This window comes from Oncorhynchus masou, chromosome 30 (genome assembly GCF_036934945.1).
Source record: "Oncorhynchus masou masou isolate Uvic2021 chromosome 30, UVic_Omas_1.1, whole genome shotgun sequence".
In the NCBI taxonomy this organism is placed as follows: domain Eukaryota; kingdom Metazoa; phylum Chordata; class Actinopteri; order Salmoniformes; family Salmonidae; genus Oncorhynchus; species Oncorhynchus masou.
Genome location: NC_088241.1, coordinates 30,620,914 through 30,635,725, shown reverse-complemented (window position 1 = coordinate 30,635,725; position 14,812 = coordinate 30,620,914). Strand labels below are relative to the sequence as shown.

At 43.6% G+C, this 14,812-nt stretch overlaps 1 protein-coding gene across 1 annotated transcript in view; it reads left to right on the top strand.

Annotated features, from left to right (window-relative positions):
• Positions 1 to 6,422, top strand: part of LOC135522516 (transcription factor HIVEP3-like) — a 70,274-nt gene extending 63,852 nt beyond the window's left edge. The window contains exons 5-7 of the mRNA XM_064948844.1: positions 1,828 to 1,929; positions 3,590 to 4,260; positions 4,663 to 6,422. Of these exons, the coding sequence (XP_064804916.1) occupies positions 1,828 to 1,929; positions 3,590 to 4,260; positions 4,663 to 5,232 (1,343 nt within the window). The 3' untranslated portion in view covers positions 5,233 to 6,422. The remainder of the gene's footprint in view (positions 1 to 1,827; positions 1,930 to 3,589; positions 4,261 to 4,662) is intronic.
• Positions 6,423 to 14,812: the final 8,390 nt, after the last annotated feature.

The following is a 14,812-nucleotide window of genomic DNA, read 5'->3' as shown; positions in this document are numbered from 1 at the left end:
GTCGCTGCACAGCAATTTTCAGGTCTCTCCAGAGATGTTCGATTGGGTTCAAGTCCGGGCTTTGGCTGGGCCACTCAAGGACATTCAAAGACTTGTCTCAAATCTACTCCTGCGTTGTCTGCTGAAAAACATCCCCACTGCATGACGTTGCCACCACCATACTTTACTGTAGGGATGGTGCCAGGTTTCCTCCAGATGTGACACTTGGCATTCAGGCTAAATAGTTCATTATTGGTTTCATCAGCCCAGATGATCTTGTTTCTCATGGTCTGAGAGTCTTTAGGTGCCTTTTGACTAACTCCAAGCGGGCTGTAATGTGCCTTTTACTGAGGAGTGTCTTCCATCTGGCCACTCTTTCATAAAGGCCTGATTGGTGGAGTGCTGCATGGTTGTCCTTCTGGAAGATTCTCCTATCTCAACAGAGGAACTCTGGAGCTCTGTCAGTGACCATCAGGTTTTTGGTCACCTCCCTGACCAAAGCCCTTCTCTCCCGATTGCTCAGTTTGGCCGGGTGGCCAGCTCTAGAAAGAGTCTTGGTGGTTCCAAACTTCTTCCATTTAAGAATGATGGAAGCCACTGTGTTCTTGGAGATCTTCAATGCTGCAGAAATGTTTTGTACCCTTCCCCAGATCTGTGCCTTGAAACAATCCTGTCTCCTAGCTCTACGTACAATTTGTTCAACCTTCATGGCTTGGTTTTTCTCTGACATGCACTGTCAACTGTAGGACCTTATATAGACAGGTGTGTGCCTTTCAAAATCATGTCCCATCAATTTAATTAAAGTTCAAGTTGTAGAAACATCTCAAGGATGATGAACGTAAACAGAATGCACCGGAGCTCAGTTTCAAGTCTCATATCTAATGGTCTTTAACTGACTTGCCTAGTTAAAAAATAATAATAATAATGAATGACGGTGCTAGCAGCCACGTGAGTGCCAGCTACCTACCGACTGGAACATTATAAGCTAGCCAAAACCAACAACATAAACAAACAGACTATACCAGTAGTGAGTGGAGTTATAAACGGACTACACTAAACAAGTTAAATGTCTTACCTGTGATGAAAAGTTTAACACACACATAGCTACAGTGCATTCGGAAAGTATTCAGACCCTTTGCCTTTTTCCACATTTTATTACATTACAGTCATATTCTAATAAAAATAAATAAAAATAATCCCTCATCAATCTACACACAATACCCAATAATGACAAAGCGAAAATAGGTTGTTGTTTTTTTGCAAATGTATAACAAATTCTTATTTAAAATGATGGCCTACCAGAAGACAGAAGGCCTCATGCGTCATGAAAAGGGGTATGAGGGAAGCCCTACAATATTACTTTTAGTAATCAGAATGTTGAAAAGTAATCTTTAGACATGTTGTACTTACATGTAATTTTGTAGTTGACTAAAACAAGCAGACAAGAAAATTCAGTTTTAAAAGGTCACGTTTTTGCTGTGAGCCAATGGGGTAACCTAGATAACAAGAGGTGGTTTTCCTCACGGGCGGGCTGTAACATTCCATCTAAAAATGACTGGGAAATCGCTTAGGGTTGCAAAATTCAGGGAACTTTCAATGAATTCCCTGGTTTTACAGAAATTTTGGTTGGATGTTTCTGGATTCCCTCCTGATTCCAGGAATCTTCCAACTGGGATTCTGGAAAAAACAGGGAATTTATTGAAAGTTCCCAGAATTTTGCAAACCTAGCTATGCTCGACTATTTGGTTGTACTCTGGTCTCTCCCCGCACCATCAATTATTCCTCGTCTACCCTGCTCCGGTTCAGTCTAATGTGGCTTTGCTGTTCTTGTTTTCCTTGTCTTCATAGGGAACCTTACCAAGCACATGAAGTCCAAGGCTCATGGGAAGAAGTGCCAGTCAATGGGAACGTCTGGGTCTTCACTGGACGAGCCAGAGACCGAGGAAGCAGGTACAATAACATAGGGAGGAAACTTCACCCTTCAAACATCTTTCCTCAAACCTGACTCGATAGTTAGCCTTGTAGCTATATCTGCTCCTCTAAAGAAACTGGAACTGGGCATGACATGTATGTTGGATATGTAAGGCAATATGTTGCTATTCTCGTTCCTCTGTCGTGCTAAAGAGAAATTAAAAATATTAAATTAATACATAAAAAATACATGGCCAAATACATTCCATGGAGTCTGTTTCTGGGACAGGATGGGAGAGATGTACAGTGTTGTTTTCAAGGCTGCAGTCCTGGCCTTTAAAGAACAGCATTCCAGACATTCACATCCACCCCCTCTCTGTGCAGGGTCAATGCCACCCATCCCTCTCTCAATCCCTCCCGGTAGCAGACTGCAGTCAACACTGAGCCGAGGACAGCCCATTCAAATAACCCTTCCATTCAAAAGCCAGCTGTTAGACTTCATGAATGGAAACAGCAGCACGATTCCATTAAATCAAACCTTGTCCGTCTGCTTGCTATTTATAACATCAGGTTGATAGAATGTTATGTTGGATAGGAAGCCAGCCTGTCCTGGTCCTTGTGCCCATTTCATGTGTTTGTGTGTATGAATTTGTGTTTATATACAGTGAGCTCCAAGTATTGTGGTAGTGCCCAATTTTTTTATGTTTTGGCTCTGCACTCCACCAATTTGGGGTTGAAATTATATAATGACTAGGAGGTTAAAGTGCAGACTGTCAGCTTTAATTTGAGGGTAATTTCATCCAAATCTGGGGAACCGTTTAGAAATTACAGCACATTTTGTACGTAGTCCCCTCATTTTCAGGGACCAAAAGTATTGGGACACATTTAGTTATGTGTTTTAAAGTAGTCGAAGTTTTAGAATTTGGTCCCATATTCCTAGCTTGCAATGATTACATCACTCTACAAACTTGTTGAATGCATTTTAAATTTTTGATTGTGTTAAGAAATGTTTTTGCCCAATAGTAATGAATGGTAAATAATGTCTTGTGTCATTTTGGAGTCACTTTTATTGTAAATAAGAATATAATTTTCTAAACACTTCTACGTAAATGTGGATTCTACCATGATAATGGATATTCCTGAATGAATCCTGAATAATGATGAGTGCGAAAGTTAGACACAAGAAATATGCCCTTAAGACATGCTAACCTCTCACCATTACAATAGAAGGGGAGGTTAGCGTATTTGTGCGTCTAACTTTCTCACTCATCATTATTCACGATTCATTCAGTACTATCTGTAATCATGGTAGCGTCCACATTAATGTAGAAGAGTTTAGAAACATATTCTATTTTTATTGAAGCTCATAGTCAAATCCAAAGTGCTGGAGTACAGAGCCAAAACAACAACAAATGTCAGTGTCCCAATACTTTTAGAGCTCACTGTAAGTCCAGAGTGACTTAGATGAACTCTGCATCTGGAGAGCTGAATTGTCTGCTGGTTTTCAGTCTTGCCATTCAATCTGGAACTAGTTTAAGTGTTCAAGTGTTTCGTATTGGACAAGTTCTGATAGTACCTTCCCGTTTCACTCTGTTTCTGACTGCTTTCTTCAATTTCGTGACTACTGAACACAACTGTGTTAATTTAGGTGTAGCCTGGAGAATTGGGCTTTGTGTAAGTTTCCCCCTCTTCTCATCAGGAGGTATTGAAGAGCATTTGTCTGGCTCCGAGGACCAGGATGAGCACCATTTCTCTGACGTGGATGATTCAGAGGAGGACGATGATGGGGAAGAAGAAGAGTCCTCATCTCACGATGAGCCGCCCTCATCCTGCTCCTCCAATTGCAGTCTGTCTGCAAGGGGGCACTCCAGCAGCGGAAGACAGTCCCAGCAGGGCACGCCTGACCCCTCAGCCCCAGAACCCCAGCCAGATCCCAGCCCCTGTCCCAGCCAGGAGCTCTCTCCGACCCGCAGACTGTGGCCCAGCAGGCATGCTTCCTCTCCAAAAAGCCGGAGGGCACTGTTCTCCCACCGGGGCTGGGACGCCTCCCCCAGGGCTTTCTCCCCTAGCAGTGAAAGCTGCTCTCCCATCCGAAGCCTTTCCCCCAGACGGGAGCTGGCCTCCCACAACCGACACCTCTCGCCTTCCCCCAAGAGAGGACCATCCCCCATCAGAGCTCTATCCCCCCTGAACCCTATGCGGCGTCTCTCCCCTCTCCGGCCACTGTCCCCTAGCCAGTATCGGGTGTTGTGGGCCCGGGCCTCTCCCTCACCCCTGGGGGTTCAGCATAGACCTCGGAGCTCACCCAGTCGTTTGCCATGGGACATCCCCAGTATGATGGCCAGCGATCGCAGACAGGTGGGTTCAATGGTAAGTTATGTATTTAATTCACTTTCTGATCCTGTAGTTTTTCATGTTATTTTAATCCACAGTTATTCTTGTCAGTTACAAAATGAGATGCACATAACTACATTGTCAGTAATGGTCAGTAGTAAACGTAAATCTTATTGCAGACTAATTTCCCTTTTGGTACTAAGCTAACACTCACTATATGAAAATAGCAGAGGCCTAAATACATAACTATGCTATACTTTGTAAATGTACTTTTGATGGCTGATGGTGTTTAATGCCTGTGGTTGCGTCTTGTTGCTTCCCTCCCCTGCATTTAAAACCTGCATTGGAAGCCCAGTTTAGCCAAAGGCAATGTGAAAACAAGTTCAGTGTTTTGTTCTACTGTGTGAAGTAATGATGTGGTCCTTGCTCCCCCAACAGGAGAGGATAGGAATGCCAAGTGAAGGGCAGATTGGCCCAGAGCCCTGCCTGTCATTCCCCCCAGCTTTCCGTCTGTCCCCCAGTGACAGCCCTAAAGCCCAGTCCATGGATCACATCTTCAGCCACCTGCCACTGCACTCACGGCAGGCCAGGGTGCCCTACCTAATGATCCCCATTGGGGGCATTCAGATGGTGCAGGCTCGTCCCCGCTCCCACCCCACTACCCCCACCTCGGCCTCCTCTCCCCCGATGGAGGGGCTTCTACTGGGCCAGACCAGGAGGGAAGCCCCCTGGTGCAGGACCCCCAGAACTCAAGGGCTCAGAACTCCTGAGGACCACTGGTCAGACAGCCAGGAAGTAGTAGGAGCCAGCCAATCAAGGCTGTGCATTCCCAGTTTAACCCCACCCATACGTTCCAACCCCTCCACTTCGCAGCAAGGAAGGATGGACCCAGGGATGATAAACACAAAGCAATACGACAGCTCACACAGCTCCTCCCACTCACACAGGTCTGAAGCAGAGACCAGAGAACAATGGCCCTCTCATGGCCAGGCAGGACCATCCCCCTAGTCAGCCAGTCCCCTCCCACACACAGGATTGGACAGCTGTTTGAGAGGCAGGAGCCACCAGGGTTGGGGTCCAGAGCGACTGGTTCAGAATTGGTAGAGGGAGGAGCTAAAGGCGGAGACTCAACCAATCAAGGCCAGAGCACTTAGTCTCCACCCTTTGATACGTCATGCGTCCTTTACGCTTTTTGTTGCTACTCTTGTTTTTGGGTTTTGTATTGCTTTGTTTTTATACAGTTTTCAATACAATTGTTAACTTAAATGTTAGTTCTGCAATATTCAGGTTTGTTATAAAATGCACTTTTTTTGACGATTTCTTTAAATCTCTCGATCTTACCTTCTGTATCTCTATTGATACTGCTATCTTAATATATATTTGAATATATGTAAAATAAATATGAATACATTTGTAAATGACCAAAATCTTTAATCAACAATAAATGCACATGTTGTTTTGTTTCTTTGTCCAGTATTACTCAAACTGTAGTTACTTGTGCCTTTTCTGTCTGGGTTCGTGTCTTGAAATGACGACAAAGATAAAAGGCTGTGATATGCACTCTGTGTTTCCAGGAAGGGTGTTCCTGTGTGGCGTGATGACTGTTTGTATCCTTATTAAAGGGATAGTTAAGGGTTAGAGGTAGTTTTGCGAGCCAATGCTAACTAGCTGTACCCGAAGACTTCCAGTCTTTACACTAAGCTAGTTAGCATTGGCTTGCGAAACTATAGCACCTCTACCTTCATTCATACTGGATGCAGAGACATGAAAATGAATTGCCAAAACCCCAAACTATCCCTTTAAGGCCATTTCATTGATGTCAGGGTATTTTAAAATATGGTATATGAGGTGGTATATAGAAGGAACAGTGAGCGCTTTGCAAAGAAAATGCACTGATGTCATATTTTTTTATAAAACAAGATTTGTCAATGTAATGCCTATGTACAGAGAAGTGCTCCATATTTATTATTTTGTTTCACTATGAAAGTGATTATTGTTTAAGTTCTTTTACTTTGTAATTTTGGAGGGAAAAAAACATTTCTGTCTTTTTCATAATGTTCTCACAACTTGAAATGGAGATGGACAGGAAGGTCTCTTTAAGATTGGATATGGTACAAGGAGGAACAAGTGCCCTAAAGATTTTCACACAGCAAATGTTTTGTCTCTGAACCAATAAAAAGTGCACCATACTTCTTTGAGGCTGTTTTACTGGGTTTCTTGTTTTTGAAAAAAGTTTTTTTTTAATAGATAAACTAAAATAACAATTGATTAATACATATAGAATGCTTCTGTTTGAATTCCACAAAATAACAATTGGAGTTCAAATCAACAAAAGCAAATACATTTGTCACTTGCTTCGTAAACTAACAGTGAAATGCTTAGTTAACAATGCAGAGAACAACAATCCCAACAATGCAGAGAAAATGTTTAAAATAATAGAATAACCTTGTAACACGAGGAATAAATACACAATGAGTAACGATTACTTGGTTTACAGTGCCTTGCAGAAGTATTCATTCCCCCTTGGCGTTTTTCCTATTTTGTTGCGTTACAACCTATAATATAAATAGATTTTTATTTGTGTTTCATGTAATGGACATACACAAAATAGTAAATTGGTGAAGTGAAATTTAAAAAAATACTTGTTTCAAAAAATAAATACAAAATTGAAAAGTGGTGTGTGCATATGTATTCACCCCCTCTGCTAAGGAAGCCCCTAAATCAGATCTGGTGCAAACAATTACCTTCAGAAGTCACATAATTAGTTAAATAAAGTCCACCTGTGTGCAAGTGTCACATGACCTCAGTATATATACACCTGTTCTGAAAGGCCCCAGAGTCTGCAACACCACTAAGCAAGTGGCACCATGAAGATCAAGGAGCTCTCCAAACAGGTGAGGTTTGGGTTATAAAAAAATATCAGAAACTTTAAACATCCCACAGAGCGCCACTAAATCCATGGTTTAAAAATGGAAAGAATATGGCACCACAACAAACCTGCCAAGAGAGGGCTGTCCACCAAAACTCAGGGACCAGGCAAGGAGGACATTAAAGCATGTGGGAGACTCCCCCAAACATATGGTAGAAGGTTCTCTGGTCAGATGAGAATAAAATTGAGTGTTTTCGCCATCAAGGAAAACACTGTCTGGCTCAAACCCAACACCTCACATCACCCCGAGAATTACCATCCCAACAGTAAAGCATGGTGGTGGCAGCATTATGCTGTGGGGATGTTTTTCATCGGCAGGGACTGAGATACTGGTCAGAATTGAAGGAATGTTGGATGGTACTAAATACAAGGATATTCTTGAGGGAAACCTGTTTGTCTTCCAGAGATTTGAGACTGGGACGTAGGTTCACCTTCCAGCAGGACAATGACTCTAAGCATACTGCTAAAGAAACACTCGAGTGGTTTAAAGAGGGAAAAAAATGTCTTGGAATGCCCTAATCAAAGCCCAAACCTCAATTCAATTGAGAATCTGTGGTATGACTTAGATTGCTGTACACCAGCGGAACCCATCCAACTTGAAGGAGCTGGAGCAGTTTTGCCTTGAAGAATAGGCAAAAATCCCAGTGGCTACCTGTGCAAAGTTTATAGAGACATACCCCAAGAGACTTGCAGCTGTAATTACTGCAAAAGGTGGCTCTACAAAGTATTGACTTTGAGGGGGGTGAATAGTTATGCACCCTCAAGTTTTTGGGGGGTCTTATTTCTTGTTACACAAGAGAAAATGTTTCCTCGAAGTGGTAGGCATGTTGTGTAAATCAAATTATGCTAACCCCCCCCCAAAAAAAAATTATTTCAGGTTGCAATGCAACAAAATTGGAAAAAATGCCAAGGGGGGTGAATACTTTCGCAAGCCACTGTATATACACAGGGTACCAATACTGAGTCAATGTACCTAATAAACAGAGGCCAGTTTATTAGGTACACCACCCTGTTCACAAATGGTGAGTCACGTGACTGGCAGACAGGCATTGAGGTATTCAGTTACTGTTCGGTTGAACATTAGAATGGGCTTAATGAGCTTTTCACGCACAAGTGTCTAGGGTTCACCAAGAATGGCGCGACAAACAAAAGTCTGTGGGCGCTAACAGCTCGTTGATGAGAGGTCAGAGGAGAATGGCAAGAATCTTGCAAGCTAACAGACGGAAACAAATAGGGAAATAACGGCGCAGTCCAACTGCAGTGTGCAGAACGCCATTTTGGAATGCGCAACTCATCGGCCCTTGTTACATATGTATGGGCTATTGCAGCAGATGACCACACCGGGTTCCACTCCTATCAGCTAAAAACAAGAAGAATAGCCTCCAGTAGGTTGCGCGATTACCAACACTGGATAATTGAGGAGTGGAATCGCCTGGTCCGACAAATCTCGGTTCCTGTTATGTCATTTTGATGAGAGTCAGGATTTGGCCACTCTTCCCTGGTGTCAACGGTACCGGCTGGTGGTGTAATGGTGTGGGGAATGTTTTTCTGTTTGCTCAATTGGTATCAGGGGACCCATGTCCCCCCCCCCCCCCCGGACTGGAGATCGTTACTGCAGGCTCCGAACCGCGGATCAATACTGGAGGCTTTGTGCCATGGATCACCACTGGAGGCTTCGTGCCGCGGATCATCACTGGAGTGAGGAGACATATAGGCAACCTGATGCATGGAGCTGCCACAGGGCTTACCAGGCTGGGGAGACATACAAGAGGCCTGGTTCTGGGAGCAGGCACAGGACTCACCAGGCTGGGGAGATATACTGGAGGCTTGGTTCTTGGAGTAGAACACTGGGCCGTGGAGGCGCACTGGAGGACTCGAGCGTAGAGCCTGCACAACCCATCCTGGCTGGATGGTTATCTTCGCCTGGCAAATGCGGGGCGCTGGCACAGGACGCACTGGGTTGTGCAGACGCACCGGAGACACCATGCGCAGAGCCGGTGCAGGATATCCTGGGCCGAAGAGACGCACTGGAGGTCAGGCGCGCTGAGCTGGCACTCTCCCTGGGTCGACCGACCACCTCTCTACCTCCTCCCAGGTTGTCTCATACTCCTCCTTGGGACGGTGATCTTCCCCAGCCTGCCTCCAGGTTCCTTTACCATCCAGGATTTCCTCCCTAGTCCATGAGTCCCTCTTACCACACTGCTAGGTCCTTTGGTGGTGGGTAGTTCTGTCACGGCCGTCGAATGAAGAGGACCAAGGTTCAGCTTGGTGAGCGTACATATTCCTTTATTTATATGATGCCGACAAATCAATAAACAATCCAAAACAAGCTAAAGGCTATAGTGCCAACAAACAAAGTTAACTACCCACAATCACAGATGGGGAAAAAGGGCTGCCTAAGTATGGTTCCCAATCAGAGACATCAATAGGCAGCTGTCCCTGATTGAGAACCATACCCGGCCAAAACATAGAAATACAAAATCATAGAAAAACAAAACATAGAATGCCCACCCCACATCACACCCTGATCTAACCAAATAGAGAAATAAAATGGCTCTCTAAGGTCAGGGCGTGACACTCGGTGTCTAATTTGATTTTAGCTCCTGGTGATGGGCAGGAGGTATGTTTGCAAATTAATTTGATTAAGCTATTAAGCCTATTCATTCCTTCTTGATTAAATGTAAACAATGTTTTGTTTCTCTATAAAAACGAGTCACCTAGCAATTTTATAAAGTTGTCTTTAGGTATCCATGACAAGCAAGCAAGCAACCTCATGACAAGCAAGTAATTTCAGGCTATCAATCAAGTTAGAGTAGCTTGTCTAACTATCATAGCTGGCAAGCCTACTGGCAAGGTTGCTAGACTTTAGAAAAGCAGGCAATAACTACATGTTTTGAATAAGACTTGCATTCCTTTAAATCTCTTACCCAGATTTTAGCAGATAAACACCTTTACTTTATAAAAAATAAATAAATGAAAAACACTGGTCAGGAGGGTACAGACATCTCAAGCGGTATGATTCGATATGCAGAAAAGCTGCTTCAGGTGCTTCCCATTCTTAAGTTTTGTTTTTATTTTCAGCTGAAAAATACAATATTTTTGCATATTAAAAATATACACTGCTCAAAAAAATAAAGGGAACACTAAAATAACACATCCTAGATCTGAATGAATGAAATATTCTTATTAAATACTTTTTTCTTTACATAGTTGAATGTGCTGACAACAAAATCACACAAATTATCAATGGAAATCAAATTTATCAACCCATGGAGGTCTGGATTCGGAGTCACACTCAAAATTAAAGTGGAAAACCACACTACAGGCTGATCCAACTTTGATGTAATGTCCTTAACCTCTAGTGACACCCCATCCCGTGAACGGGACCGTTGTCATCATCTGACACTAATTAGCATAATGCAACAGACACAAATCTTCCTAGAAAATATTCCTATTCATGAAAATCACAACTGAAATATATTGGAACACAGCTTAGCCTTTTGTTAATCACCCTGTCATCTCAGACTTTCAAAATATGCTTTACAGCCAAAGCTAGACAAGCATTTGTGTAAGTTTATCGATAGCCTAGCATAGCATTATGCCTTGCTAGCAGCAGGCAACCTTGTCACGAAAATCAGAAAAGCAATCAAATTAAATCGTTTACCTTCGATGAACTTCAGATGTTTTCACTCACAAGACTCGCCAAAGTTCATTTTTTCCAAAAATATTATTTTTGTAGGCGAAATAGCTCAGTTTGTTCTTTACCTTTGGCTGAGAAATCGACCGGAAATTGCGGTCACAACAAAACATGGCAAACGTTGTTTATAATCAATCCTCAAGGTGTTTTTCAAATATCTATTCGCAATTGGAATAATGGCTACCTCTGTATTTTACACGAGAATTTCTCTGGGAGCATCAGGTGACCACTTGCGCAATGAAGCCGCCTACGGGTATTGTTCAACATAAATGCGTAAAACTACGTCACAATGCTGTAGACACCTTGGGGAATACGTAGAATGCGTAATCTGGTCGATAGGGCATTCACAGCTCAATAGGGACGCATCGGAACGCAGGGCTTTCAAAAGATGAGTCACTTCCGGATTGGATTTTTCTCAGGCTTTCGCCTGTAACATCAGTTCTGTTATACTCACAGACAATATTTTTACAGTTTTGGAAACTTTAGAGTGTTTTCTATCCTAAGCTGTCATTTATATGCATATTCTAGCATCTTGTCCTGACAAAATATCCCGTTTTTAATTTGGGAACGTTATTTTTCCAAAAATGAAAATACTGCCCCCTAGTACCAACAGGTTTTAAAACTAGTCCAAATGAGGCTCAGTAGTGTGTGTGGCCTCCACGTGCCTGTATGACCTCCCCACAATGCCTGGGCATGCTCCTGATGAGGTGGCCGATGGTCTCCAACTCCTGGACAGTCTGTGGTGCAACGTGGTGGATGGAGCGAGACATGATGTCACGGATGTGTTCAATTGGATTCAGGTCTGAGGAACGGGTGGGCCAGTCCATAGCATCAATGCCTTCCTCTTGCAGGAACTGCTGACACACTCCAGCCACATGAGGTCTAGCATACCACCCTCATGGAGTCTGTTTCTGACTGTTTGAGCAGACACATGCACATTTGTGGCCTGCTCGAGGTCATTTTGCAGGGCTCTGGCAGTGCTCCTCCTGCTCCTCCTTGTACAAAGGCTGAGGTAGCGGCCCTGCTGCTGGGTTGTTGCACTCCTACGGCCTCCTGATGTACTGGCCTGTCTCCTGGTAGCGCCTCCATGCTCTGGACACTACGCTGACAGACATAACAAACCTTCTTGCCACATCTTGCATTTTTATTTTTTTATTTTACCTTTATTTTACTAGGCAAGTCAACCTTTCGATTACTAGTCCAACGCTCTAACCACTAGGCTACCCTCACGCCCCTGCCGTATTGATGTGCCATCCTGGATGAGCTGCACTACCTGAGCCAGTTGTGTGGGTTGTAGACTCCGTCTCATGCTACCACTAGAGTGAAATGTGAAATGTATTGTCAATCAGTGTTGCTTCCTAAGTCGATAGTTTGATTCTACAGAAGTGTGATTGACTTGGAGTTACATTGTATTGTTTAAGTGTTCCATTTTTTTTGAGCAGTGTATTTCACAGTGGTTTAGATGGTACAACAGGAAGCGGCACAGGTCCTAATCCAGGCACTTGTCATCTCCCGTCTGGATTACTGCAACTCGCTGTTGGCTGGGCTCCCTGCCTGTGCCATTAAACCCCTACAACTCATCCAGAACGCCGCAGCCCGTCTGGTGTTCAACCTTCCCAAGTTCTCTCACGTCACCCCGCTCCTCCGCTCTCTCCACTGGCTTCCAGTTGAAGCTCGCATCCGCTACAAGACCATGGTGCTTGCCTACGGAGCTGTGAGGGGAACGGCACCCCAGTACCTCCAGGCTCTGATCAGGCCCTACACCCAAACAAGGGCACTGCGTTCATCCACCTCTGGCCTGCTCGCCTCCCTACCACTGAGGAAGTACAGTTCCCGCTCAGCCCAGTCAAAACTGTTCGCTGCTCTGGCCCCCCAATGGTGGAACAAACTCCCTCACGACGCCAGGACAGCGGAGTCAATCACCACCTTCCGGAGACACCTGAAACCCCACCTCTTCAAGGAATACCTAGGATAGGATAAAGTGGTCCTTCTCACCCCCCCCTTAAATGATTTAGATGCACTATTGTAAAGTGGCTGTTCCACTGGATGTCAGAAGGTGAATTCACCAATTTGTAAGTCGCTCTGGATAAGAGCGTCTGCTAAATGACTTAAATGTAATGTAAAAATGTAAATGTACAATGATTATCTACACTTGTTGCTTGTTTTGTCACACACTGAAATTAGGCGAACTATTAGAATTTTAGCAACCAGGAAATGGCGAAACGATTTCTTCATATAGCACCTTCAATATTAATATTATACTCCCCTACTTCTTACTACATTTTAACACCACTTAATTTTCTTACGTCTGGAGTGACTGCTTGTTCTTTGATAGAGCAGTACCACTAGATGTCACTACTGATTCACATAGAGATAAGGGATGTTTGCACTTCTCATTTCTAGCTGCCTTGCTTGCAGTTTGTACTTCAGCATGGGTCTGTTCCCCTGCTCCTGCCTGTTTCTTGCTCCTGTTTTTCTAGTCCTTCTCGGACTAGAACTTTGACCGTTCTGCCTGCCCTGAGACTTCCTGCCGTTCTGGACCCTTTGCACCCTCTCTGGATTATTGACCCCTGCCTGCCCTGACCCTGAGACTGTCTATCGTTCTGGACCCTTTGCACCCTCTCTGGATTATTGACCCCTGCCTGCCCTGACCCTGAGACTGTCTACCGTTCTGGACCCTTTGCACCCTCTCTGGATTATTGACCCCTGCCTGCCCTGACCCTGAGACTGCCTACCGTTCTGGACCCTTTGCACCCTCTCTGGATTATTGACCCCTGCCTGCCCTGACCCTGAGACTGCCTACCGTTCTGGATCCTTTGCACCCTCTCTGGATTATTGACCTCTGCCTGCCTTTGACCTGTCGTTTGCCTGCCCCTGTATTAGAAATAAACGTTTGTTTCCTTGACACTGTCTGCACCTGGGTCATACCTGAAACATGTCTGTATCTTTGTTAGGGATAATTTAGTACTGGTGAATTGTACAGCTGTGCTGTGCTCAGGGCACATTTGAAAATAGCTTTCCCCTGACTAAATAAAAGTTAAGTAAAAAATAAAATCCTAATTAATACAAAAATATCATGATATTATATCATAAAGTATTTTTGGGCATATCCAAACATACCTTTTGAGCTGTCTGTATCCTCCTGACTGGTGCTTCTTTTTAGCAGCTCTGCTAAAATCTGGGTAAAAGATTGAAAATAATTTTTAGCTTATTCAGTACATTTTGTAATTGCTTGCTTTTCTAGCAACCTTACCAGTAGGCATGCTAGCTGGGATCGTTAGACAATCTACTTTAACTTAATTGATTGTGCTGTTGTCTGTGGCCAGTAATGTTTGTACCATGTTTTGTGCTGCTGCCATATTGTGTTGCTACTATGCTGTGTTTTCATGTGTTCCTGCCATGCTATGTTGTCTTAGGCCTCTCTTTGTGTAGTGTTGTGGTGTCTGTCTTGTCGTGATGTGTTTTGTCCTGTATTTTTATTTGATTTTTAATCCCAGCCCCCGTCCCCGCAGGAGGCCTTTTGGTAGGCCATCATTGTAAATAAGAATTTGTTCTTAACTGACTTGTCTAGTTAAAGGTTCAATAAAAACTCAAATAGCCTGAAATGGCATGAAGTCTAATCAGATCCAATTGTATATGTCACATGCGCCGAATACAACAGGTAGATAGACCTTATAGTGAAATGCTTACTTACAAGCCATTAACTTGTTATGGCTGCAATCCCCCTATCGGGATAAGTGTCATCAACAACCACTGAATAGCATAGCGCTACATTCAATAAATATTACTACAAATTTTTATATTCATGAAATCACAAGTGCAATATAGGAAAACACAGCTTAGCCTTTTGTTAATCTACCTGTTGTGTCAGATTTTGAAATTATGCTTTACAGCGAAAGCATTCCAAGTGTTTGTGTAAGTTTATCGATCGCACGAGAAAACATTAAGTACACTTATCATCA